Below are 27,103 nucleotides of genomic sequence, written 5' to 3'. Positions count from 1 at the left end.
ACGGACGGCCACGGACGCAGGGCGATTTGAATAACCCACCATCTATTTGAATAGATGGTGGGCTAAAAAGTCCGGAAAGCTTTCGCACGGACGACAACGACGGACAAAGTGATCCCTAAGTGTCCGCCAGCACTGCAGGTGACACAAAAATTGTGAAATATCAGACGTCATGCCATTGCTTGGAATGAGAATTCATCGGTAAATAGATTCACTCAACAACAGGGTAATCATTATCAATTATATTTTATTTCCTCCAAACAACATACTATAGAGTAACAACATGGAAAACAATTTTACTTCGTTTTCTGATATCGTACTGTCAGGAAGCATATGTGCTGCTGCTAGCAGTGTGTGTCACTCCATATAAGGACACACGTGATCAGTACACGTGACATATGTATCCTGGCTTCTTCAATAACACACCAACACAATCCTCATATTTCCCTGACCCACCCACACCAACAATTCTATCACATCTCTATATACTGCTACACACATGCACAATCAAACACATCCCCTTAAGTCAATGATACCAACATACATACACATGAATAACACATCATGTAAAAATCAATAATTTTCATGGGCATTTTATTTTCTTTGATTCATGGGTACTCTTATTAATCCATATTTTTCTGTGTCCATGTATAAATTAAGTGTTAAAAGTAATATTAGTAAATTTAATGAGTCCTCTTTATAATGATTTTGTTTTAAAAATCACGAAAATTTTACCCCCATGAAAACAATGATCTTACAGTAATGTTGATGAGATGATGAAACAGTATTATTTATAACATATCTAGTACAATTTAACACGTTTTTAACAGGTAAATGAAGCAAGCTTGTTTTGGTTTAAAGAAGCACTTCCTCTCTATAATGTCAAAAAAAAAAGAACATTTGAAAAGACAATGTATTGTAAAACTAAAGCAATAAATGGAACCAGAGAGAATTTTTCAGAGTTCCATATCCACACTGTATCATAATAGTACAATGTTACAACGATGTACCGTCAATTCTGGCAGAAGTTTGATCTTGTGCCTCTGTAGCAGGTTTGCTGCTTTGTGTTATAACAACCCATGATCGCAGGTTAAGTCAATATAAAGGTTACAGATACAAATTTTTAGAATATGACATCTTAATATTTGAAAAAATTCAATCTGCACATTATATATTTTATAACCTGAACTGAATGGCAGAAGAAAATATCACGGTCATAGTTACAAGTGGATTAACAAATGCTCTCTCTCAACATCCATGGGAAGGTTGAAAGTAAGCGTTTCTCCACATCCATGGGAAGGCTGAAAGTAAGCATTTCTCCACATCCATGGGAAGGCTGAAAGTAAGCATTTCTCAACATTCATGGGAAGGCTGAAAGTAAGCATTTCTCAACATTCATGGGAAGGCTGAAAGTAAACGTTTCTCAACATCCATGGAAGGCTGAAGGTAAGTTTTTCAACATCCATGGGAAGGCTGAAAGTAAGCGTTTCTCAACATTCATGGAAAGGCTGAAAGTAAGCGTTTCTCAACATTCATGGGAAGGCTGAAGGTAAGCGTTTCTCAACATTCATGGGAAGGCTGAAAGTAAACGTTTCTCAACATCAATGGGAAGGCTGAAGGTAAGTTTTTCAACATCCATGGGAAGGCTGAAAGTAAGCGTTTCTCAACATTCATGGAAAGGCTGAAAGTAAGCGTTTCTCAACATTCATGGGAAGGCTGAAAGTAAACGTTTCTCAACATCAATGGGAAGGCTGAAGGTAAGTTTTTCAACATCCATGGAAAGGCTGAAAGTAAGCGTTCAATGGAGTTTCAATATTTAGTCAACTTTCTTTAGCAATGACATAATAGCGGTTTGAAAGTGAGGCTATCAAGCAGTCTAATTAGCCATTTTTAATGGCTTGATTTTCAAAGGTTTGAAATTCTTTATGTAGTATAATGTAAACCAACTTTCTTAAGCGACTGAAATTTTTCCTAATCTTTCTATCACAGCAAGTCTGTGGTGATAAATTCTTAGGAAACGGACTATATCATGTTGCACTGTAATCATTTTATATCACAATTTACATCAATTAAGTGCTACAGACCACAAACTACTTCTATGTACTGAATACATATGTTGATGTTTTAAATCAAGCACTTTTGTTTACAATTTACAAGCACTATGTAGAATGTACATTAATTCACAAATACATGGTATGTCAAGCACTTTGCTGGAACAGTTTGAGCACTTTTAATTCAAACTAACAATTGATATATAGAATAATTCTATAAAGCAGACCCAAGTCTGTTGCATTTTTTTCAAAATATTTCATTTTGAGAACCTGTATATCTGATAGACAGATGAAAGACACTTTATCATAAACTTACCTGACACTTTAATTGATGGCAAGTTAAAAGACTCCATTTTGAAATTCGGCACTTAAATTTATTTAAAACCATGAGCTCTTTTGATGGCTTTAATCACAATTTCTAGCACTTTTTTTTAATTACTTTATCCTAACACTACTGATATATTTTACATGTAGCCCCTTCCTATGGGAATTTTAAAGTCTAGTGATAAAACATACAGTTTACCTATATAAAGCACTTCCGATTCTGCACCAAATGTACACCAATATTCTTAAATTTAATCCAACAGAGCTTGATGAATGGTAAAATGAAAACTTACAAATTATTTAGCTAACTGAAAATAAAAAGGTGTTACTTTTTTGTCCTTTCTGATTTTTTTTTTTTTTTAAGTTTTGTTCACTTTATTCTGGGTATTAGATTGGGTTTATTTTATAAATTACAACATTCAACATGTAGATTTAATGACATACTCTCACTTCATGCATCATGTTTTAATTTAGAATGATAATGCACTGCGATTCAATTTAATCTGTATTGCTTCTGACAATTTTCTATTATTACTGATTAATCATTAAGCATTAAGAATCAATACACCACATCAATACAAATATTTCAATTCTAACAGTTTTAACAATTTCTGACAAAAAATATTTGTTGGTTCTACCTATAAAAAAAAAGAAAGAAAAAATCAGGAATGCATGTACTGCTAGAAAACAAAGTTAAAAAATTTCTACTCAATAATTCAATGCTTAGGATTACTACAGTAATTAAACTTAAGGATGTATGCTACCTTTTTCTGAAGTACACTTAAAATCCAAAAGAACCTCTTCAGTGTCTTTTATCATTGACGATACATGTGAAACTAACCTACAAAAATGTTGGCAGCAATAAATTCATTCAGTACCCTACGATACCTCTTGCTAAGATTTACTTTCACAATAATCACATGTTCAATGTGCCATGTAGCAAACAGTCACCATCACAACAATTTTTACACAACTCAAAGATATAAGATGTCAGTGGAATAACCTCTATTTTTCCTCTACAGAATGTCCTACATGTGTTTAATCATCTTATTTTCTTCACCTCTTCCTATCATAAAAACAGCTCCCACTAAGTCCATACTGTAAGACTAAATGACACTTTTGTACCTGTAAATATGAATGATATGACCTCATACAACATCCTCTCACAACATCAACATTTAACAAACAGTGAAGCATGCCCTCAAAAGAAAACTTGTTAAACACTCACACTGATTCCCACAGTCATGCATATTAAGGGGATACTTTTTAACAGTGATATCACACTTGCTTCAAAAACATTCAAGACATTCAATGACCCTTCTTTCCATTTCAACCTTCTACTTATATCCTATACATGTATATGCTATAAAGCAGAAATTGTTCAAATAACTTCTGTTTTGATTCAACATATCCCCCACCATTGTTAAAGCACCCTTCCCGATTTCATATACAAAACTGTCCATGCTGTGCAAACTTTACTTCTGGATTTCGTGATAAAAACGCATTTTAACTCATCAACAGAGATAAATGTTGTGGACATCAATGTGTATGCTACCTTACAAATGATACCTATCATCAATGACTCCCTATGTCAGCTGTGAACACATCGGGGAACAAAATTCCATCACAGTAAAGTAGCATACAGCCTGATGTAGGTTTTTTTTCCCCTGACAGAAGCCAGGGTAATTATCCATGAACTCTAATACATATGTACTCGATTTTCAGGACTAAGCCAATCTAGCTGAATTTTAAACGATACAGCTGATGATAACAATGATGATGATGATAACGGTGATCCACATGGCCTCCTATTATCCGTTAATGAATCACCACTCATCTCAAATGCTGAACACTATAAAATGTCTGTCCTCAAAAAAACTCATCGTCCAGGCAAAAAGATCACATGGTATAACATCCAGTTGTTCTGAAAAAATCCATCCTTGCCTTAGTCCAGCTTTCAGTCATCCTGACACAGATCACAATGCTTTGCATCCATGACCAAAGCTTTACACCCAGTCAGTCATATAAAAACCAATCTCGCAATCACTTAGTGTCCAGTTTTCCTAAAAAATTACCATCCTTTCCATAGCTCACTGTCCAGTTGTCCAGAGAATGATCACAACGCTTCATGTCTATTTGTCCTGAAAATGACCATCTTCACCGTAGCTTAATGTTCAATTGTCCAGACAAGCATCACAACAATTAGCGTCCATTTGTCCTGAAAATGACCATCCTCACCATAGCTAAATGTCCAATTGTCCCGAAAATGACCATCCTCGCTGTAAGTTACCCAAACAATCACCATTCATCCGATGAATCGGTGACACCAAAGTGACCATTTAAGAGATTACCTAGAAACACTCTCACACCAGAAAACCAGCATTAGCTGTAGTTCATCATGTCTAGTGAGGACGATGATGAAGGAATTGGACTTTGGCCACCAGGGGCTTTTAAAGAGTCATTCACATCACGACGAAACACTGACAAATTCTGTGTAAACCTGAAATATATAAGGATAAAAAAATTTCAATATTACAATAATGAGACAGATCATACAATAAATAATTCCCCTCATAAACAGATTTGTGGGTAAGAATTAAATCAATTTTCTATTGAAGATCAGAAATATTAGAGTCATCCAACCTGAGAAAGGCCTGTGGTAAAGACATAATTTTGAAAAATGCTCAAAAAACTGTACAGGTGAAAGTCTGGGACAATGTTGGTTTAGGAGGCAATGATAAAAACAGACATAATTGTAAAATATCATTAGATATGTTTAACAGAAATTGTTGATAGGACAAACAGTACAACAAAAATAGTGTTACATTTTAAATGAAAACACAGTGTTGGAATTATGGTTAATTTGGATGGGAAACAACCTGCAACAAATACATTAAATGAATGATTGAACAATTCATGTTGAATTGAAAATAATCAAAACAAAGTATATGATTCTTAAAATGTATCACATTGAAACTGTTGTTAAACTGTATAACTGTGAAATATCTGTTACTATAAAATTAATCATTTCATGGGAGATATATTTTCCTTGAATTTGAGGTTAGCTCTCAATCCACAATTTATTTTTGTCCAGAAAAATTCGCATATAAAATTTGACATGGATGACAGAACAATCAAGATTTAACTACAAAATCAAGTATCAATGAAAAGGCATTACTCTGGAAAACCTCAAAATTTGAGCCCCACAAAAATATACCAGTTTACAGTACTTAGAAACATTCATCGTTTTCGTGACTATAGACAAACCACAAGTGATCAAATAGTGCACAAGAAAAGCCACATGGATGATGCAGGCCCCTTGGGCCTCTTGTTACAAGTGAATGTTTTCACACCACAGCTCTTTATAATAGTCTACTGTAAGGCAGGGAATGTAAACTGCACGCTAAAGAAAGTCAGTTTGAAAGTTTGAAACAATGACTTTAGATTAAACCATGTAAGAAAGTCCTCACAAATATTTCATCCTATAAATTACAGTCAAAATTCTATGTATCAAACTTTGATGATTCAAATTTCATAATGTATCAGATTTTTTTCCCTATCCAAAATTTTACTCCTTGGACTGTTAGCCATGATAAAACAGTCAATAACACCTGATAACACATGATTCAAACTCAAAATACCTATACTGTACAAGTACATCGGCAGAATTTCACATCTCCACGAAACCGCTACCTGATAAAAGGATTATGATAACATGTTGTTGTTTAAAATTGTCCCTCTGTATCTTAACTTTGTTTTAGTATTTGGTGTGTTTGTTCAGGTAGAAATATTCTGTAATCAACTATGGTAATAAATATGAAAATGTCAAGGCTACATCAAATGATTATAAAGTCTTGATGTATATATAAAAGTTTTTTGCTAATTCCTTGAACTTCGAAACATCAAAGTTTGACTGTAAGTCTACATTTTGAACCACAATGACAGAACTTCCAAAGAAACATGTACTTAAAAGAAGGGGGGGGGGGGGGGGGGGGGGGGGGGGGGAGAGAGGATTCTTTGATTTTTTTTATAGCTGTAGGTTTGTTTATACAAGCCAGATTGATATTTTTTGTCAATTTTTGCTTTAAATGCCAATGTTTTTTCAGTGACAACAAATGAAATTTTTCGCTAACCACTGGCAAACTCAAACCAACCTTTGAGCAACTGGGGACAGATTACAAATTGTCCTAGCTACTATACAATGAACTCTAAAAAAGGATAGATAAGTTTCACTGAACATACAAAGGTTATAGTAGACAAAACCTTACCTATCTCTGTTTTTGGTCAGAAGTGACCGCTCAATTCCATTCATTAAGTTCTCAAAGCACTGGACCATTCTCTGTTGTTTATCCCCGGGCTGACTGGAGATAATACTATCTCGTAATTTGTTAAAGTACTGAAATACAACCAATGAGTTATCATTTATATTCTCACATGCACATCAATTCCGAAAACGTTATTAGGGCTGATAAATTGTGTGCAATATTGATCTCAAATAACACCAAATGAAGAAGACAGAAGTCAGGACACTCACATACATGTATACAGTTTAAAATAACAAAATGGCCATGGTAAGTTATACACTGTGGTACAGATCTACAGCTAGAAAGACATAAAGAAAGGTTCTGACTTCAATTAACAAACTTCTATCATAAAATCCACCATTACAAATGGTTGATTATGGTGAAAACCACATCATTTTTCCAGGCCTGACAATGTCAAAGATATTTAAAGTCTTTTATCATCTTTGGGGATGAAATAGGAATATTTTGACCTGGAGGAATAACTCTTAAAATTACAGAACACTAAAAGTGTAAATATAAATTTCAATATACCTAAATAACATACTTTCTCGGCTATAAATGATGTTAGAAAATTATTGACTAAATTTCATCGAATTGATGCTCAGTCAAATATCCTTGCACATTTTAGTTCTGTAAAATGCGAGCAAAATAGCCACACATACCTCTTCATTTAATAAGATAAGACCTAACAATGGCCGTGACATGGACCATTGGTTCCGACAGTCTTCAAACATGATGATGTTTAGTACAGTAGACAGCATCTACAACAGATAGAAAACATTATGTAGCCGTGAAATAACTGCAAATTTTTACCCTGATATCCAGGGTTCAGTTCAGAGAAGTTTCCCTGAGGGTTCAGTTCAGACAAGTTTCCATGAGTTTTTCTTCAACATTCAGTTTAGACTGGTTTCCCCGTGTTTTTTTCGTATTCAATACTAAACATAGACAGATTTCTTATTTCATTTCTTTTTTCTTCAATATTCAGTTTCAGTTTTCCATGTGCTTTTACAGGTTTTCAACACTATTTTGAATCCGAAGGATATATGGTATAATACCTGTTGTAGAATGTCAGGATGGAGTTCTAAAATACGCAGGAAAGCCTCGCTGTCTGGAACCGTTCCAGGGTGAGATTTCTTCTTTTTGGTTGTGAGGCGTTTGAACAAGTATGTGATGATTGTATCCAGGGTAGCACAGCACCCTGTACAAACCATTGTGTCTGAAGAACAAGAACATTTTTCTCAATAACCTCTTCACAGTAATTTGCATATCAATTTTCTTTTTGTGAGCAAAATATCAAAAGGATTTGCATCACATTTTAAAAGACACATACTTCGTATTTTTTCAACTCAATGTTAACTTGGAGAAAGAATGATCATTATCAAATAGTATGCAACATATGCCATCAGTTGATGATATAACTGAAACTCTGTACAGAATAGTAATTTTGGCAGTAAATATGTCCAAATGTCTTTGGAGGAGACAGAAGTGCATGTTATACAGGTGGTAGGCCCTACCTAGAGCAGTGAGTCCTTCTGAGATGGTCGTGAGGATATAGAGGAAGACCTGAGGCTCTAAGTTACTGATAAATGTCATGTGATCATTGGCCAGGCACTCGAGGAGTCCATAATAGTTCTGGCTCAGCTTTGGGTAGTCCTGTTCACAGAAATAGTAGACAGTAAATCACGCCAGGATACAGAATCACGTCATAATAAGCATACAAGGCATGTTACAGTTTGACAAAATGACATATCACAAATTGACAATTTGACATAGAACTATTAGAAAGAGTGACATAAACATGTTTAACGTGTTGTTTTGTTTCACAATGTGACGTGACTATTTGACAAAATGAAACATCATTTATTGACAATGTAATACAGAGCTATTTGACAGAAACACAAACATGTTTAATGATCAACTTACCATGAGATCCCGTTGTGATATTGACAGCAGAAGTTTGACAAACATGCCCAGTGCGTTATCAAGTGCGTCATCTCCATAGAGTCGAAACACACCAAAGTTTACATATGAGCCACATAATGCTGCCTTTAACATTGAAAAACAAATGGACACTCCTTTCAATCTGAACTGGAGTAAAGGATCAAATACTGAAATCATTCATACAAATCTAGGTGTTTGTTGGATAATCACTCGTTGAACAGCCAGGGTTATTTTGAAGTCGGGTGTCATCATATTAGTTGGTAGCTATCACACTGAGCAACATACAGGAAGCTCATTCAGTGCAATTAGGGTTCAGTGTCTTACTCAAAGACAAAACCACATTGACACAGATATTTCTGTTTCTCAGTTTCCTGAGAAACACAAACTGCCAGTGGTTTGGATTGCAGAACCCTGTACCTCAGACTTTCGCCTAAAGACACATAGGCCAATTAAGATGCTGTTCTGCAAAGAAGAATCCAAATAGAAAAATAGGACAGTAAGATTTCTTGCAGGAACATACATATTTCAGACCTCAACAGCCATTTCAATTGATCTAATTTTATCTATTTTTTTGTTTCTTATACATTACAATTCATAATTCTACAGTCACTATTTTCCATCTACAATTGCTGGAACTGATGCAATACAGAAAGGATACTTCATTGGGTAAGTTCTGTCTTTTGGTATATCTCCTAATGACAACACCCGAGATCCTGAAAAAAAAAAGAGAAAATACTTCAATGCAAATCTTATATTGGCTTTCTGTTTCTTACAGCTTCTTACAGTATAGTCAGCTTTGTCCTTTTATTTCTGTCCTAAATATGCTATTTGCAAAAACAACAGAAAATAGAAAATTTAACAGTATCCTCAGTTATAACAAATATATTTCACTCCTTTGTCTAATATTTTTTTTTATATCTTTCATTTGTGCTGCACACTTGTGAATGATACATAAACATAAGACACACTTTGAATTGTTACTATAAAGACACTACACAATATCCTTTATGAAGAAAATATTTCCATACAGTGAAATGATGGGAGTTGTCATACAAACACAGAACTTACCATACGTGACTATCATCTTGCTGACTTCTCTAAAAAGAAGATATCCATTTGGTGAAGAAACATCAAACAGTAGCCGCTGAGACCTACAAATAAAATATTTCCGAATCAAAATTAATTTTATGAAAATCAAATTGTACAACAGATCCCAGAGGGATCTTAGCACCAACTATCGTTTGATCTTTATTTGTTCTTCAAAGTAGGATATTTTTCTGCCTTTTCTTTTCTTTGTTTTTGCTCTTATTTATATGAAATTTGAAAATTCCTCTGCAAAATATAATATTCTAACTGCTAAATTCAAAATCATTGTCTAATGGCTACATTTTTCTGATCCATCCATGTATCAGAAGGACAACAAGGAACCAAGAAGAAACTTCATATAAATTTGAGAAAGATCCATCCAGCACTTCTCAATAACAAATTTTCATTGTCAAAATTACTGTCATTTTCATAACTAGGTACCAAGGGGAACTTTCAGTGTCAAAATCTCAGACCACAGATGAAGACAGTGGGATAAAAACTATTATTTCTACATACCATATTATATGCCATGTTTCTTTCAAATCAAAATAATCTGGAAGCAAGTCATTTATATTTATAAGGACAATAAAGTAAAGATTCAGAAGAATCCTACCTACAGTTTAAAGCAGATGGTACTGACATTTCTCAAACTGTATAGAAGATAATGCATAACAGATTATCTGAGAACCTCATTTAAACTATTCCTCATGTACTTTGCCCAAAACAAATTTGAATGCAAGGCTTCAATCCAATTGGTTGATCAAGGGGGTTTACACCTTCAATGGCTAAGCTAATACTCAGAGGCCATTCTACATTCCTCTAAGACACTTTTTAATTTTCAACTTTTTGTCCCTGAACAATGAAGGAGGCTAAATTTAATATGAAGACAAAAATCTGTTTCATTTCTATAATCATTTTATTTAATACTCTGAGGGTGAAATAAGCATGGGGTGAATTTATGTATAATGGTGCAAGGGCAAAAATATCCCAGTTTACAGTAGTCTATATTCCCCTAAAGTAGTGGGGGTCCTCTGTACCACTCCATTGCATTGTAAACATGTCCAGACGAAACCCTAAGACATGACAACTCAGTTTAAAGACATGGACTGGTGTGATATGTTACTAATGAGATATTGAAGTGATCTTTGTTGAAGCATTTTATATAAAATTTGTGATTAGAGATTTGACGACTAGCTGCCAGTACTGATTTACAATCATCAGCAAATGTCTAAATAAGATCTCTTACCAGACAATTATAGTGTATGATTACATGGCTAATGCCATTAAACCATAAACATGAAATGCATCAAACATTGCTTCAGAGAAAAGAATGAATTTGTAAAATTTCATGATATTTACAACAGTTTTTACCCAGGAAATGGTGTCCAAGGTTTAAACATGAGACAGCATACCCACTTACATGTTATGTTATACTGAAGCTCATTACTTACCTGCTCTGAGCCAGTTCTGCCATGAGTTTCAGTACAGGTGTAGTGACTGCTGGTTCATGGTACCAGAGCTCAATAGCTCGCTGAAGGACTGGGGTGTATGTTGGGTAACTAGCACCAGTTAAAGAAAACTCACAGATCTCCATTTTCTTTTCCACAAACATATTAACATTTTGTTACAATACTGTAAACTTTGTTTATTGTAACAAGAATGAGAAACCAGATAAATCAATGTATATTACTGTAGATCACATTTATTTCATGTAGCATTTATTTTTGCGTTAATATGAGGGGAGGGTCAATCACGAAATCTAATCCCTTGCCATTATTTGTACGATAATACCCCTGGATGGCATCCATTTTGACTGAGTTACCAACCGCTCATCATACACAAATTAAAAGTATTTCTATATCAGCGTTCGCAAAACCATGTGTTTGCTAATATGTCTTTAAAGGTAACTTTGTAAAATAAAGAACTTGTAAAATTTAAGTGATTTCCACTAATCACTCTTGTTGGCCCAGATGGAAGTGTGTGGGGAAATGTACTAGGGAGTACCTGGAGCAAACCTGTGTAGTTGGCCAGGTGACCCTCATATCTGTTTACATGTGATCAGGAAACCAAACCTGCCTTGATGAAAGACAAGTCTGTTTCCACTACACCATCAGAAAATCCTTAGATGAAAGACAAGTCTGTTTCCACTACACCATCAGAAAATCCTAACAAACCAATCTTTAAACAAATAATTTTCAAAAATAAACAGTTTTAAAACACTCCATTGAATTTATTTAAGTTCATGTTTGATTTTTGGATCATCAATATCATGCAAACTAAGGAACAAGCCGAATGCATATACACTGACTGCTGGGTACACATATAGCCAAATTTTGTATTTAGTATACAGTAATCTGTTATCTGGGTACTCAAACAAATGTACAGTATGTGTCTGGAGTTTACGACGACATGGAAAATCTAGTTTTCAGTTCAGATAAAGAAATATTTCACATGCGGATATATAAACAACAAAGAAATTTTCTACCCCACAATCAAATTTCTTTCAAGTATTACAACCTGAGGCGATGAAACTTGGAATTGGAAACAAAATGCTGGAAAGGCTTATTTGCAAACAAGCCGACTAAGGACACATTCTCTTTATCATGGCTATAGAAAAGGATACATCCAATCGAATAACATCATATAGCTTGTCTTCGTATTAAAAGCAAAAGCCACGCCTCTCAGATCGCGTGCCAAGCCTACCAAGGAACGCTGCAAAATAATTAATCGATTTTCAACATTTAGAATATGACAGGCCTGATTTCACAAAATAAAACTTACATTTGATTTTAGTAAAAGATCAAAAGATAATTATTAAATCTATTTAATCCAATCTCTTACAGTTGAAGATTAAAATTGAGTATAATACATTAAGACCATAAGTTGTTTTCAATATAACTACATGTTGAAAGTAGAAAGCAGGGAAAGAAAAAAAGTTAGTTTTTAAAGTATGACTTTTCATTAAGATTGTTTCTGTCATATTCCCCAATAGATTGGTTAAAATTTCTTAAGAACCCATGCAAAATTAGCTTATAATACTACGAAGCAATATGATGTTTTATTTTTAATAGAGTATACAATTATATAACTACCTTAGGGCTATATTAAGATAACCTTACTGAGGATAATGTTCCCAGTACCCCTGTATGAGGGTACAGAACTCCCCAATCTGAAGATATTCAAGATCTGTACCTCCAGTTTTCAAGCACTTTCTTACATAAATACATGGTTAGGTTAAGCTGCACCCAACTTTCAAAATACATGGAGGATTGTGTGGGAGAAAATTTACCTTGGCTTCCTCTGCTTTCATTGGGGTATTCACACATGCCAGCATGTTCCCAACCGACTCAAATGCAGCTGAAAAAACAAAGAAAACAATAAACATCAGTGTATTTGAAAGACACAGAAACTTTAATTTTAAAATACATAATAACTAATACTTAAATAAAAGTTGTGAAGGAGTAAATATCCTCATTTTACTATTTTTTCTGACAAATTCAAAAAATCTTACCTGTTAAAGGTATCATAAATTTATCAAACTTTTCCTCATCCTCGCCAAGGTCCACCATTAACAACCGCCCCAATGCTGTGTAGAATGTGGTGCGACATCGCATGTCAGAGATTGGCCGGTTGTTGGTACTGATTCCCAAGAATGGGAAATGTTCACTCTGTAATACAAGGGCAAAAACTTCCTGATAATTTTCTCACAAACAAAAAAATGTAGCTTTTCCCCAGACGATTTCAAATAGAAAATTTTCATAAGATATTAATATTCTCCTATTAAGAACCCCAACACACACATTTCATTTTGGCATTAAGTTTAATGTAAAATTTAAGCTGCTAGAGTGATGACAGTTAATCCGGACTTACCGTGTGGTTATTCAACATAAATTGAACAGCTTCCAGCTTGACCAGTTTCCTCACACTACTGTAGCCTACAGAAAGGTCACTAAGCAGCTGTAGGGTTCGAGAGATGATCTGTTCACTTCGTGCCCAATACTTCAGATTTGTGATTCTGTAACAAAATATCAGAATTCTTATACAACCTAGAGAATTGAAACCATTGACAGTTACATACAGGATAACAAATAAACTGTTCAGTCCTCTGTACTACAGTGATATACATAATCTATATTCACACCCAGACTAACCTAACGATCACACTGTTGTTTCAAAAATGTCAAGATCAAAACTACAATTATCTAAATGATCTATTGAAAGATAACAAATTTCTAAGATTTTACAGTTGAAACTTTCAGTGACCTATTTGACAAATGAAGGTATACCACACATGAAGATAAATATGGTTACACTAAACGATGATTATGAGAAATAGAGCTCAGTAACAGGAAGTCGTATGAAATCCATCATTGATTATCAGTTGATATCAGTTTTTCAATGTAGTAAATGAATTACATAACTGGTTGAATGTATGTTCAATATTTTTTTTTTGTAACTTTCACACAAAATATTTCATTAACATAAAATTTGCAAAAGAATGAATCTCATTGTCAGTTATCGTCTTTGTTTTGAATAACATGAGTTTTGTTTTTTCTAAAACACAATGAAAATTTACAACTGATCATTGTATCAGGTGTGGTTAAAAGATTAAATAATCGATTATATCTGATCATCGCCCCATCACTGAAACACCTAAGCCCAGCTCCTACCCCAATATAGCAAGAGTATATCATCACATCAAATATCTCTCATAATTTTGTCATGTTAAAAAATAGATGACATGTGTGCAGAATATAACTTACATTTTACCAACAAATACACTCAACACCATGGATTCATCATTAAGTCCCAGCACCTCAGAGAGTCGTCTGTATACCTGTAAGTAAATACCACATCTCTAGTCTGTTGCTACCTTCCTGGGAAAATTAACTACTAAAATCCTTGTAAATGTCAACTTAATGTAGTGTCATTTTTGTGGGTTTTTTATTTTCATTCCCTTCGTGGATTCAGTTAAAAATAAAATTTTATCCAGAGAACTACTGTAAAACATACATATTTCGGCAGTAGTCATATTTAAGCACTTTTCATGCCAAACATATTGCGCTTTGCTAATTGTAGTCACTATATGCTGCTTTTATAGCAATTATTGTCCATTTTCAAATTCATCATTGTGTTCTTTTCCAGAAAAAGTGATTGTGCACTAAAATTATATTGCAATAACTAAGTACATTTACAATATTATTCTGCAAAATTAATATCAAATGATCTTTTTTTTCAAACTTGGGGAATTTGGGCCCAATAAAAATATTTGATTTTAAAGTATTACTCGATATGCTACATGGAGAACAATGAAATATACTGTAATATAATATAAACTTGTATTCTACCATCTCTAAACTGCCGCTGTACATCTATTGTTTGGCTTGATATAAATGTTATAAGTACCAATCTTTGTGACCTAAGCCACCATGCCCTGAAAATGAAACTAACACTCAAATTTTGACTAGTTGACCAGTATCTGTGAAGCATTAGTGTGACCCCAGATGTGATGAGGTCAAATCTATCTTTGGTGATCTCCCTTCACAACCATTAAAATGTTTTGGTTGTAAAACTTTGACATCCGTCTTGAAAAGGACAAAAATTCTAGTCAGTTTGTGGTGTTCGGGTGCTCTTGACAAAATAAATACTTACTTTTGACATCTTATGGACCTGGTCCCCAACGTAAATTTTTCTGAACTGTTCGAAGAAACTGAGAATGGCCAGGTCTAATTTCTCACAACCCCCCTGAGCAGCAATCCGACTGTCTGTTAGGTTCATCAGCTGCAAAACCCTGGCCACAAAAAATACATAAACTTTCAGACATTTTTATAGAGTACTGTTGGAGTATAGTGTAATAATTCAGTACTATTTTCAGTACCTGGGATACCTTGATAACCATTTCTAGACAGAAGTTTTTTTGGCAATCATTTAGCACAAAGACATTTTTGATTCCTTGGTAACTAAAGAAAGTGAGCGTTGTTCATAGTACATCATCAATTAAGAGCATTTCAGCAATATTTTTCTGTCATTATAAATATATAGGACTTTTCACTGTATTTCATGTTTAGCAATATTTATCTGTCATTGTAAATATGACTTTTCACTGTATAAGTTTCACACCAGTTTAGTGTTTATATTTCTGGTCAATCTGTCTGTTTTCCTTACAAAAAGGACCTCTGATATCAAAATGTATCATTAAGCAAGAAAAATTTATATACCATATATACCAAAACAACCAATGAATGTTTGTGATAAAACTAAAGATGTGACATTGCTTTTTTGGGGATCAAACATACTGCATAATAACATAATCACAATAATGACCAAAACAAAAGTCATATATTTCCGAGGTGCTCAAAATTCATGGTTTTCCAAACATTTACAGTTTCAGGAATTTGACTTCATATAAATATATTGTTTACAAAATCCATTTGCATTATTATCTAGGCCAATTTTAAATATGTTTACCATTCATGAACATTATAAATTCATGGATTGTAAGTATCCACAGATTAAACAAAAATAAATCCCCCCCCCCCCCATCCCCCACCCCTCCACTCAAAAAAAATTGATGATTTTAGGGTATTTGCAGTCAGATTTTTCTATATTGTGTAAAAAACTTGTATATTCACCTGCATGCCAACTCTCCATCCATTGCATCATGTTCATCTGTACTAGCAAATGACACACGACCCCCTATCACTGAGCCGATAATATAAACCAGCCATGACAGCCGACCTGGAAAAAAAAATCATAGTCTTGTACTTACATCAAATCTGTTGGCATGTACCTGGTTAAAATTTTCGACAACCTCAACAGGAGACTTAAGCAACTATTCTCCGATGTCTTCATATATCTACAATGTATATTTTTCTCGAGACAAGGAGTAAATTCATATCTTTTTAGATCTAATGATATAAAAACTTGCTGACACATTTTTAAAGGAATTACTTTTTCATCTTACTGCAATATATCCAGCAGGTAATACACATCAACTTGAAATGAAATGAAAAAAGAAGATGAGCTTATCACAAAACAAAGAAATAGCAAAGGACATGGATGGCCTTCTTACAAAGCATGGGCTGAAGGCCAAATAAAATTAATTCTTAGTTTCTCAGGCCATTTTCCTTAAAAAGTAGGAGTTTTTTAAAAAAAAAATTATTTGTCTCAGAAACAATGAGGCAGGTATGCATTTTATTTTCTAAAATGATAGAGATATCAAGGTCTCCCTCAAGCAACATTGTCAATGCCAAGGTCCACATTTAGCCTGAAAGTTAATAATGTTTTGCTTTCTTGCAGCAATTCCCCTTGCCCTTTGCATTTTCCCCCCATTTTAGCTGCATTTTTTTGTTTTGGAACATGTTTCACAGACAAGGTTGCACCCCTGTTCTCGTTCACAGAGGTTATCCTTTCTGCCACAGTATTGGCAAACATCAGTGAAATCCCTGGAATTGAAGTAGGGCACCTCTAATGGTTGACCACAATCAAGATTTTTTCTGATATAACACTTGTCAAGAAGAGAGTTGATTTGAGGTGTTTTGTTGTTGGTTGTCTTCAATTCTTGCAAAGAAGATCCACAAGAATACTGATCCAAAATTTTGCATTCCTGCTAGAAAATTTCGTTTGCCAATAGATCACACGTGGCCTTTCACACCTGATACACATTACAGTTCTATTGACAGTTTTAACAGTTTGTGCACTCGGACCCTGTGGCTTTAGTGTGTTCCAGTCCAGAAACGGTGCAAGACTCACTGAATCCAGAGACAATGCTCCACAGCACTTATTTCTACTGAAAGCACCATCATTCTGGCATTGTCAGAAATGCTGTTCGGAAACTAAATTTCAAAACGGCACATTCCAGTGACCGTACATGCCCAAGAAATCTGGCGTATCCATGTTAAGCTGATTTTTTAAGCGGCAGTTTTCCTTTTAATTTTATCACATTTTCCAATAAAAACAGCTGACGTGGCACTGAAATTAAGATACGTCGGTGCCTGAGAAACTAAGAATTAATTTTATTTGGCCTAATACTGGGTCAATGCAACATGACCAGATGAAGTAGAACTAACCTTCCTGTATGGTTATCTCGGCACCCTGTCCCTGTGATGCTATCAGTTCCTGATATCTCTGGGCAGCTTCATCAAACAGTTGAACCAGCAGTGCACAAGTCTTTTCATACTCGCAACGCCCAATGGTAGATAACTGTAAGTACACATCAGAGAAATGAAATATGATCTATTCAGAACCACATCCCACGATAAATAACTAAGTACACACTGGTAGATAACTAAGTACACATCAGAGAAATGAAATACGATCTATCCAGAACCAGTTATCATATTATGACCTACAAACCCTTGAAATATGATTTCAGTGCAATCTATTATTAATAATTTTTGGGTCTTTTTTTTTTATATTTTCTACAAATAATGTTTCCCCCTGCAAAGCTGCAAACTTTCATTGTCAAAATTCAGGATTGCTGCATGCCAGCAATTTCATTTTTCTGACCATGCCAAAAATCAAATGGGCACACCTAGGGACTAAGGGGAAGCTACATATAATATTGCAGAAAGATCCATTATTTCTTAAGAAATAGCCATAATAATTTTTTTTTCTCTTTGTCAAAATCCAAGATGACTGCCTGTCAGTCTTTTTGCTTTTATGATCAGTCCTGAAATCAAAAGGGCACAACAAGGACCAAGGGGAACCTACACATGAAGTCTAAGAAAGATCCATCCTGTACTTCTTAAGAAATAGTGATGTTTTGTTTATGGACGGACGGACCACGGATATAGGGCGATTTCAATAACCAATCATCTGATGACAGTGAGCTTATAAAAAGTAACATTTTCAGCATTTCCCAATTACCTAGATAATCACATGCAAGTATCATTTAATATCTCATATCACCTATCAATTTGGTTGACCTGTTACTGTATATTATCAAATGTTTATGGGTACTTTCTTTTGTGGTTTAATTCTCATTTTTAAAAGCCTGGCAATGTAACATAGATATCATAGTTAGTCACAAACCTGTTCTAAAACCCTAACTTTTAAAAGCCTGACACTGTAGCATAGATATCACAGTCACAAACCTGTTCTAAAACCCTAACTTTTAAAAGCCTGGCAATGTAGCAAAGATATCACAGTCACAAACCTGTTCTAAAACCCTAACTTTTAAAAGCCTGACACTGTAGCATAGATATCACAGTCACAATCCTGTTCTAAAACCCTAACTTTTAAAAGCCTGGCAATGTAGCAAAGATATCACAGTCACAAACCTGTTCTAAAACCCTAACTTTTAAAAGCCTGGCAATGTAACATAGATATCATAGTCACAAACCTGTTCTAAAACCCTAACTTTAAGAAGCCTGACACTGTAACATAGATATCATCGTCACAAACCTGTTCTAACTGCTGCATAACCATCCCTGTGTCATCAAGTGGATCCTCCAGGCCATCTCTGAAACACAAAGAATGCTGCTGTATGTAAGGTGTTCTCATTGAGATCTTCATTTCTTTGCTTACATCCAGACTGAAACACTTTGTAATAGCTGGTCACTAACTTAATGAAAACCATGCTGAAGGTGTGTCACATGCTATAGAGAGCTACTAGACATTATAGAAACTTTTCCAAGAGCACAATCAAAGCTTCCTGAGAAATACAAAACATCCGAGAAGAGATCATCTAACCTCACACCTCATCAAAGGTAGCGAGGTCTTATGTTCTGCTGAAGTTGGTGTTTTCATGGCTAAAAATTACTTCAGAATGGCAAGGGAACATAACATTATCGATCCTCTTAAACCATCAAAAAGGCCAGGACACAGACTAAAAGGAAGTAAGAACATCAACAATTCAAAATGACTTACTTTAGTACAACAGTTACAGACTCCAGACGGGACATAGTATATGCTTTGAGAACTTCTGGTGTATAGGTCTCCAAGAGATGGGGCTCTGTTGCCTTCACGTATGGTACTGAAGCCACCATTCTTTGCCACAAGCTCAACAGATAGTGAACACTGTTCGGAGCAAACTGCCACATTTGCTACAAAAGTAAACAACTATTTGATGTCAATACCTAATTCTACTGTTCAAACAAACATAATTGCCTTTGTTTCAGTTTTGCTCTCATTTTCATTTAATTAAAAATCCTCACTTTTTTTTTTGTTAACATGAACTGGTCATAAACACGGACAATAAGACAAACTTACCCTTAGACTAGTCACTGTGAACTCTGCAATCATTTTGATGACTTCTGGGTAGTTATCTACCTTGACCAGTTCTCCCAACTGGTAATTGGACTTCAGTCGAGCCAGTAGGCGACAGAACTCATGATAGTTGCTAGGGTCAGATAAACCCTGAAAGACAACACTTGTTTTGTAAATGTTACAGATGCAGATATTGTAAAACTGGTATTCACCAATATTTAATTATCCATAAATAAAAATTTCTTGAAATTATCTTTAAAAATAAAATGAAGTTAGGCTTTGTCACTTTGAAATTTGAATTGATGTCAATATTTTGTCTTTATCAGCAAGCAACAAAAAATGCACATTACAGCGATTGTTTGGTCTTTTAAAATGGTATTTCATCAATATTCAAGGATTTAGATGACAAAAATACATTTCACCTGGCAAATGATAAATGAAGATAATATTAATCATCGTATTTCAGAATTTAGACAAGATACATTTATTATGTGATATGATGACAGTAATGATATACAACTTTTATTCTGTGCATCATTTAATTTGAAGAATCACCCTAATGAGGTTAACATAACAGTTTATCAATAACAATCTTTCTAAATTCTTTCGTTAAAAACATATCCTTGATATTGGTATGTACATTTGTGTACAGAAAATCAGCATGAAAGTCTAAAACACAGAATAAAGAAGGCAATAATTGATGAAAATTCCCAAACTTTTATCAAAGACCTCAAACATTCATAAAAATGTGTATATCATAACCAGTAGCACTGATGTGCAAAAATCAAAACATCACATCCAACTTTTCACCATTTAATGACAAAGATGAATGCACTCAAAGACCCTACCTGTGGATTTTCCAGAATGTTCCTCACACCAACAACTATCTGATTGAGAAACTTGGCCCTCTCTGTGTTGTTAAACAGTGAGCGCCGGACAGATGCAATCTGGACAAGACAGGAGAGAGCCAAGGGAGATAATGTCACAGGCAATCCCGAATACAAGTCAAAAAACAGCTGCATAGTTGCAAAATCCAGGAAGGCTATCAAAAGAATTATCCAATATTCAAATTAATCAGCGATAACTGTGAAGTTACATAGGAATCATTTTATTATTCATTTCAAAATCACCAACTTATATTTGAAATCTGATTGTTATGTCTTTCATTCTTTTCCAGTTTGTCATGCTTTTTATTCTTCTCCAGTTGTTGAAGGCTGGGTTAGAATTCTTTTCACTATGTTTTAAATTTTATAAAAACCACTGGTTAGATTAGAAAATGCTTGTAAGATGGTACAAAAGTCATGATAATGAATTTTACTGCATCCTACAGCAGCATGATGTCAATGCCCATGCTTCCGGGCAAAATATGACCTTTGACCTTAACATAAAAAGGTGTATAACTTGATATTAATGATACCAAGGGATAAATGTGAGCCAAATCTGTTGGAGTTGTTCTCAAGATTTTACATCAATTTTTAACAGGGCCAGATGGAAAACTAAAATGGCTAAACTAGTTTTGAAACAATTAGACAGTTGAGGACAAATTTAAACCTTACCTGACCTCCAAGATGTAGGAATCTGAACTGTACACAGATCGTCTGATGATTCATCAGTAGATGTGCCAATAAAGTCAAATGTTAAGCAGTTGTGAGCCAGTCTTAAGGAATGTTGAATGAAACCATGCTGAAAATAACAGCATATCATTGGTGAAATTTCAATATCTAAGGTTTTCTGGTTATTCAACAGACCCTTGGTCTTTTGGTTATTGAAAATTATTTCTTTCATAATTATAACACATTTGACCCCTTTGACCTTGAAAATGGGTCGAGGTCATTCATTTGAACAATCTTGGTAGTTCCTTTTTCCCAGTATGCTGAAGGCCCAATATCATTACCCTTGGGGTTTCCCTTACTGAGAAATTGTTTGAAATGAAAAGTTGACACCAGACACAACACAACATAAGCTCACTTGGTGCTTCAGGCCAGGTGAGCTAAAAATGAGACACATGTGTATTCTAGACTGTATAATTTTCAATTTATTTTTTTATGGTTTTAAATGCAAATCCTGTAAATTTTGACCCATGAGAAAACAACAGCTATATGGTATAATGAATAACTACAGCTTATTGATAACTGTTGCATTGGTTTACCTGACTATCATCAGAGAAGTTCATGTTTTTAATGTTCCCTGCAGCAGTCTGCAACAAGGAGCATGCCAACTGGAAAATCTCAAACAGCTGAGTATCACGGAATGATGAGGCAATCTTTCTGTGCTTGGTTAGGGATCTGCTAGCATCAGCCTGGCAAACAATTCAAAATCAAACTCATATCAAGGAGAAAAACCTTAAACAATAACACAAGACAGTTTTGTTCTGAACCAAACTCACATGAACTTATCACACATCAGATTCTTGAAGACTTGTCTTAGTTTTATTAGCAACATCTCCCATTTGATTGATCAAGTATTTCCAATTCTAAATACCCTTTACATCATCTATGCAGAAAGTTTGGGACACAGAATTTTTCCCCCATTGGCAATATTTTAAATGTGAAATATTTCATATCTTTCAGTGGTATATATATGGGCCTTGGGACTTTTGTTCTTCACAGTCTACAACCTAAAACATATGTAGGACAAGCAATTTTACACCCTTAAACTTTCTATAATTACACTCCCTCTATAATTTATAAGAAGCAACCTTCCATTACATATCCTACAAATCAGAGCACAAAAATTTATAACACTCTGTGCATCAGAGCAACTGCCTAAAACTTAATATAGATTTTCTGAAAAGTTAAAATGCCTCTTTATATGAACTGTCTATTCACAGTATACCTTGGTATCTATATAATATTCAATTTCAAAGTATCTCTTTCAACACGTCGGTTTTATAATTCCCTCTTATAAGAGGTAACACATATTCGTTGATTGGTACTTACTTCGCTGACTTGGTTCATCTCACAAACCAACTGTGACAGCAGCTGTACACCAATCATTACATGTTGTGTGAAGCCACTCTGAATAGTAAACAGAATATAGTTAAAAACAAATCAAGGCTGAGGGATATCAATTCCAGACAATTGAATTCAATAAATTTTGAATGTTAATCAATTTCTTAATTAACTGTCACCATATAATCACACAGAATCCTTGTGTAGAAAATTATTTTACCTGTATAAACTTTGTAACATCACTGATAACATTTCTGAATGTGTATTCTTCATCCTTCAAGTCAAACCATCCAAGTTTTGTGATTCTGGCAAACAGCTATAATCAGAAAAATAAATCATATAAATAGCTGTTAGGGTCAGTCGTCTCGTCATGAAAAGTTTCTTCACATTTGGTGATCAAATATAAGTTTCCCAGACAGGATTTCATACACTTGACCATTAACATCAGAAACATCCATTAAAAATCTTATGTAAATCAAGATCTAAAATTCTGTTTTTCCCCTAAAAGTTTTGTGGTTTGTCCCATAGGTCTCTCCTGTTTAATTATAAATGCAGTGTTCTCATTAACAGCCAGAAAAACTAGCCTGTCACTAAGCAACTTTAAACTGGCTATGTTTTGTGAGCATATATATTGTATTCAGAATAAAACATGCAGGTTCATATTCACTCGGCTATTTCATTTGGACAACCATCTGTTTCAAATCCTAGTGAAAACACTGGATTAATGAATGAATTTAATTACAATATGATATTTCAATTAAAAACTCTGCAATCAGAAAAGAAAAATGTTTTCTAGCACAGAAAATTTGAATACTTCAAAACTACAAAATTTAAAGACATGATTGCAAACAAGAATCTGATGAGGGGTGCAACTTGATGATATGGAGTAAATATGAACCAATTTTGTACAGAGGTTGATATGATGTTGCTTTGAAAAGGGACACTGAACAACATGGCCAGATAGGATGGGATGCAGGGTGAAGTGATTGCAATGAGAAACACTGTATGCCCCTCTCCTACTATAATGTAGCAGGATATGATTTCCTACTAACAGAATACATCATCATTTCTTAAATAAAAATTCATACTAAATTAGGTAAAATAAGTACCTAATATAATCAAACGAATTAGTTAAAAACTTTACCTGTACAAGGGCCTGCAGTACATAGTGCACCAATTTTGGTCTTGTTCCCAAATAGTTAAGACCATAATTTCCTGAAAAACAGAAATGATTCAATTACCAAAGTTGTACTTCTTAACACCATGTCTTACACATGTTCAAAACTTTTCTTCAGTGTGTCACAGTCTTCAATTGGATTTTACATGAAATCCTCAAGATAGTATTGTATCATACAAATACAAGCTTCCAAACAAAACAAAAAAAAAAAACAATATTTTTGCAACAGTCTCCCACATTTTCAATTTTTCAATGAGTATTGTTACACTTGTACACTGCATAATTCTTGAACAAAGTATCCAAATGGATTTGAATAATGAACTGCATTAAGCAATACTACAAACAACTTGCCAAGCAACAGCTTTGTATTAGGTTTGGAAAGTTATTCCAGATTTCCACTTCCATATGTCAATCTCATATGAATGACCTCAAACAAGTCATTTGGTGAATGAACAGCTCAGGCCATTTTGAAGCTTAAGCTCTCTGCAGCAGCTGGTGGCTACCTCACTACTCTCTGAACAACACAGAGAAGGCCGGGCTTATGATATCCAAAACAGGTAAAACATCTTGCCAAAAGACACAAACATGTCAGCACACACTTGTCAGTTTCTCAGCTTCTCCAGAAACACAAACCGCCACAGGTAAGGAGCACTTAATCATGCACACTGGATCGTCACCTGAGGTTATGTAGACTAACACTCTACCAACTGTTATCATAGCCTTACGTAAAACAAGGCCAACATTTTCAGTGCAAAAAAAATCAGTTTTAACCCTGTAATGACCATGGTGAGTTTTCAAAGTTCAGTGAACTGTAAGATACTTACTTATATCTATTCTTTGTTCCAAGGGAAGGGTCACATTTGGGCGTGTTACAAGCTTTGTTAAGGTTGTTGCTGCCAGCAGTTGTGCAAGGGGCGACTGAAAAATTTAATTAGATTTTTAACAAAAGCATCAACTGTATACCTTATTCAAAAAAATGTGAACATTTACATATCACACAATCAATGTAAATATGTAAGTAATAACTTTTTTTTTATTTCCATACTTAAAAATGCTTTGTAGGGACAGCTAAACTCTCAACAAAAATCCACAACTTCACAGTGACAATCAAAGTAACATCTGTCTACACCAAATACATTATTATACATATTGATTGAAAGGTAAATTAATTCAATATATCACTTTAGACTCTGTTGGTAATAATCATTTGCCCTTTTGCACAATAAATGTAGCGGTCATCTTTTGAAAACCATTACAGAAAATTGTTTATCATTATGATTGCTTTATGCCTTAAATGTACAAAATGGTGATTCCCTAAGCATCTTGGTGACCCTGTATGACAGCTATAGGTTATACTAAAAGTGCTTGGAATGAAATAAGTAAACCGGCACTAACTTGATCCATTATACAGGTTTCACATAAATGTACAAAAAGCATTTGGGATGAAAAAGGGAAATCTGCACCAACTACATGTATATCAATGAGGTTACTGCCACAATTTGTACAAAATGTTTTCTCATAAAAAAAAACAACTAAAAAATCAGTACAAATTATGACACAGCAGTGTAAATATTAAATCAATTTTATCAGGAACATAAGAAAACTTACATTTCCTCTTTCCAACAGAAGTTGGCATTTACTTAAACAATCTGGAGAATCCGCAAATTCAACAAGAGCCTTTTCTGCATCTGCTCGTAAGCTTGTGTTATTGGTCTCATAGAACTGCTTACACAAGTTCTCCAACTGCAGTAGCTCCTGAAAATGTTGAAACACATTTTTGGTTATTTCCTGTCATGGGATATCCTCTGCCGCATCCAATGGATGAGGAAGCTGAAGATGGTAACTTAGGAATAGATAAAACTGTACGTTAGTTAAGTAAAACTGTGATTATATGGATCAATTTTCTATCTTGTGTAGAGTATTAGGGATTACAACCATTCACAAGTTATTCAATTTATTTGAGTTCAAATGTAGTTATGCCCCCAGAAAATCTAAACAACATAACCCTAAAATATGTCCTGGTCTGAATTTAGTCTGAAAAGTTTCACCTGTTTATCTGTGAATTTATTTTTGTCCAAGCAATCTAGACTAAAATAAAATCTCATATAGAAAGCCAGAACCTTCAGATAATCCAAAATAATTAACATGAAAATAGCAGTACGCTTATATATTTACTATAATGATCACTGTCGTCAAGCTGAACATAATTCCAATTCAAATTATGAGTGAGAGCACATGTATATTAACTTAAAATGAAAGAACATTACAAAAGAGAGGTAATCTGTGATAATTGAAGCGACGTTTCATTTTTAGTATAAAAGCTAATAAAATGAAGTGTTATCAAGGGTAACTGCAACATTATTTTCTCATGAATGTCATATAACTTTAATTTCGACACATTAGCCATAACAACACAGTTTGAAAAATTCGCATGTCGAGAGCATTGGCATTTTGTAAGAGTTGATCACCATAACACCGACTGCAAATCGAACTTTGCTCGAGTCTGGGGTTGTTTTAATTTGTGATAAGACCAACATTCTGACACATTGATTATGTATCATAAATCATTTTCCCATGCAAAGTAGTAAACGCATTTGTAATTAAAACATCACTAAATTGTAAATTCTGTAAACAACACAACATACTAAAAGTCTTGTCATGCTTCGACCGTTACTACACAAATTATAGACAGAGTTTGAGTGCTAGATGCACATTCAAGTGTTAAAACATTTGAAAGAGAGGTATATCCAATTTATCTCCGTATGGCACGTGCAGTCAACGTATATTACTTATTCCACAATTTAGATTACAACGGGTGTTTTGAGGACGTTCCTCACCTGCTCTTCCGCCATTTTTGTTTTCCCCCCACTAAATTGAACACGCTGAAGCGCATGCGTAAATATCACTACTTCCAAACGTTTGAATTGGAAGTAAGAAGAGATCAAAGTGTTGAAAAGATCCGGAATGGAGCAAAAAGGTGCGTTCGATTTTCCAAAGTTAGTCCTAGAAAGTGACGTCATGTTTTCTACGCACTGTTAGCAAGATGTGAAATAAATGCAAACA

The 27,103-nt window shown here is 34.4% G+C and overlaps 1 protein-coding gene across 1 annotated transcript; it reads right to left on the bottom strand.

Annotated features, from left to right (window-relative positions):
* Nucleotides 1–240: 240 nt before the first annotated feature.
* Nucleotides 241–26,892, bottom strand: LOC132563971 (exportin-7-like). The gene is made up of 29 exons (XM_060228727.1): nucleotides 26,878–26,892; nucleotides 25,649–25,795; nucleotides 24,865–24,958; nucleotides 24,008–24,078; nucleotides 23,084–23,179; nucleotides 22,852–22,929; nucleotides 22,062–22,211; nucleotides 21,469–21,595; nucleotides 20,761–20,954; nucleotides 19,916–20,062; nucleotides 19,574–19,749; nucleotides 19,109–19,166; nucleotides 17,773–17,905; nucleotides 16,336–16,441; nucleotides 15,356–15,494; nucleotides 14,467–14,540; nucleotides 13,574–13,718; nucleotides 13,215–13,371; nucleotides 12,993–13,060; nucleotides 12,327–12,415; nucleotides 11,155–11,262; nucleotides 9,686–9,768; nucleotides 9,276–9,330; nucleotides 8,600–8,759; nucleotides 8,191–8,329; nucleotides 7,732–7,892; nucleotides 7,339–7,437; nucleotides 6,641–6,768; nucleotides 241–4,872 (listed from the first exon to the last, which is right to left on the bottom strand). The coding sequence occupies exons 1-29, from the start codon at nucleotides 26,890–26,892 to the stop codon at nucleotides 4,755–4,757; spliced, it is 3,315 nt and encodes a 1,104-aa protein (XP_060084710.1). The 3' UTR covers nucleotides 241–4,754.
* Between the last annotated feature and the right edge of the window lie 211 nt (nucleotides 26,893–27,103).

The sequence above is a fragment of the Ylistrum balloti genome, unplaced genomic scaffold (assembly GCF_031769215.1).
Source record: "Ylistrum balloti isolate Yb309-2 unplaced genomic scaffold, AGI_CSIRO_Ybal_v1 Utg369678, whole genome shotgun sequence".
NCBI classification, from domain to species: domain Eukaryota; kingdom Metazoa; phylum Mollusca; class Bivalvia; order Pectinida; family Pectinidae; genus Ylistrum; species Ylistrum balloti.
This window is presented reverse-complemented; position numbering and strand designations above follow the sequence as displayed.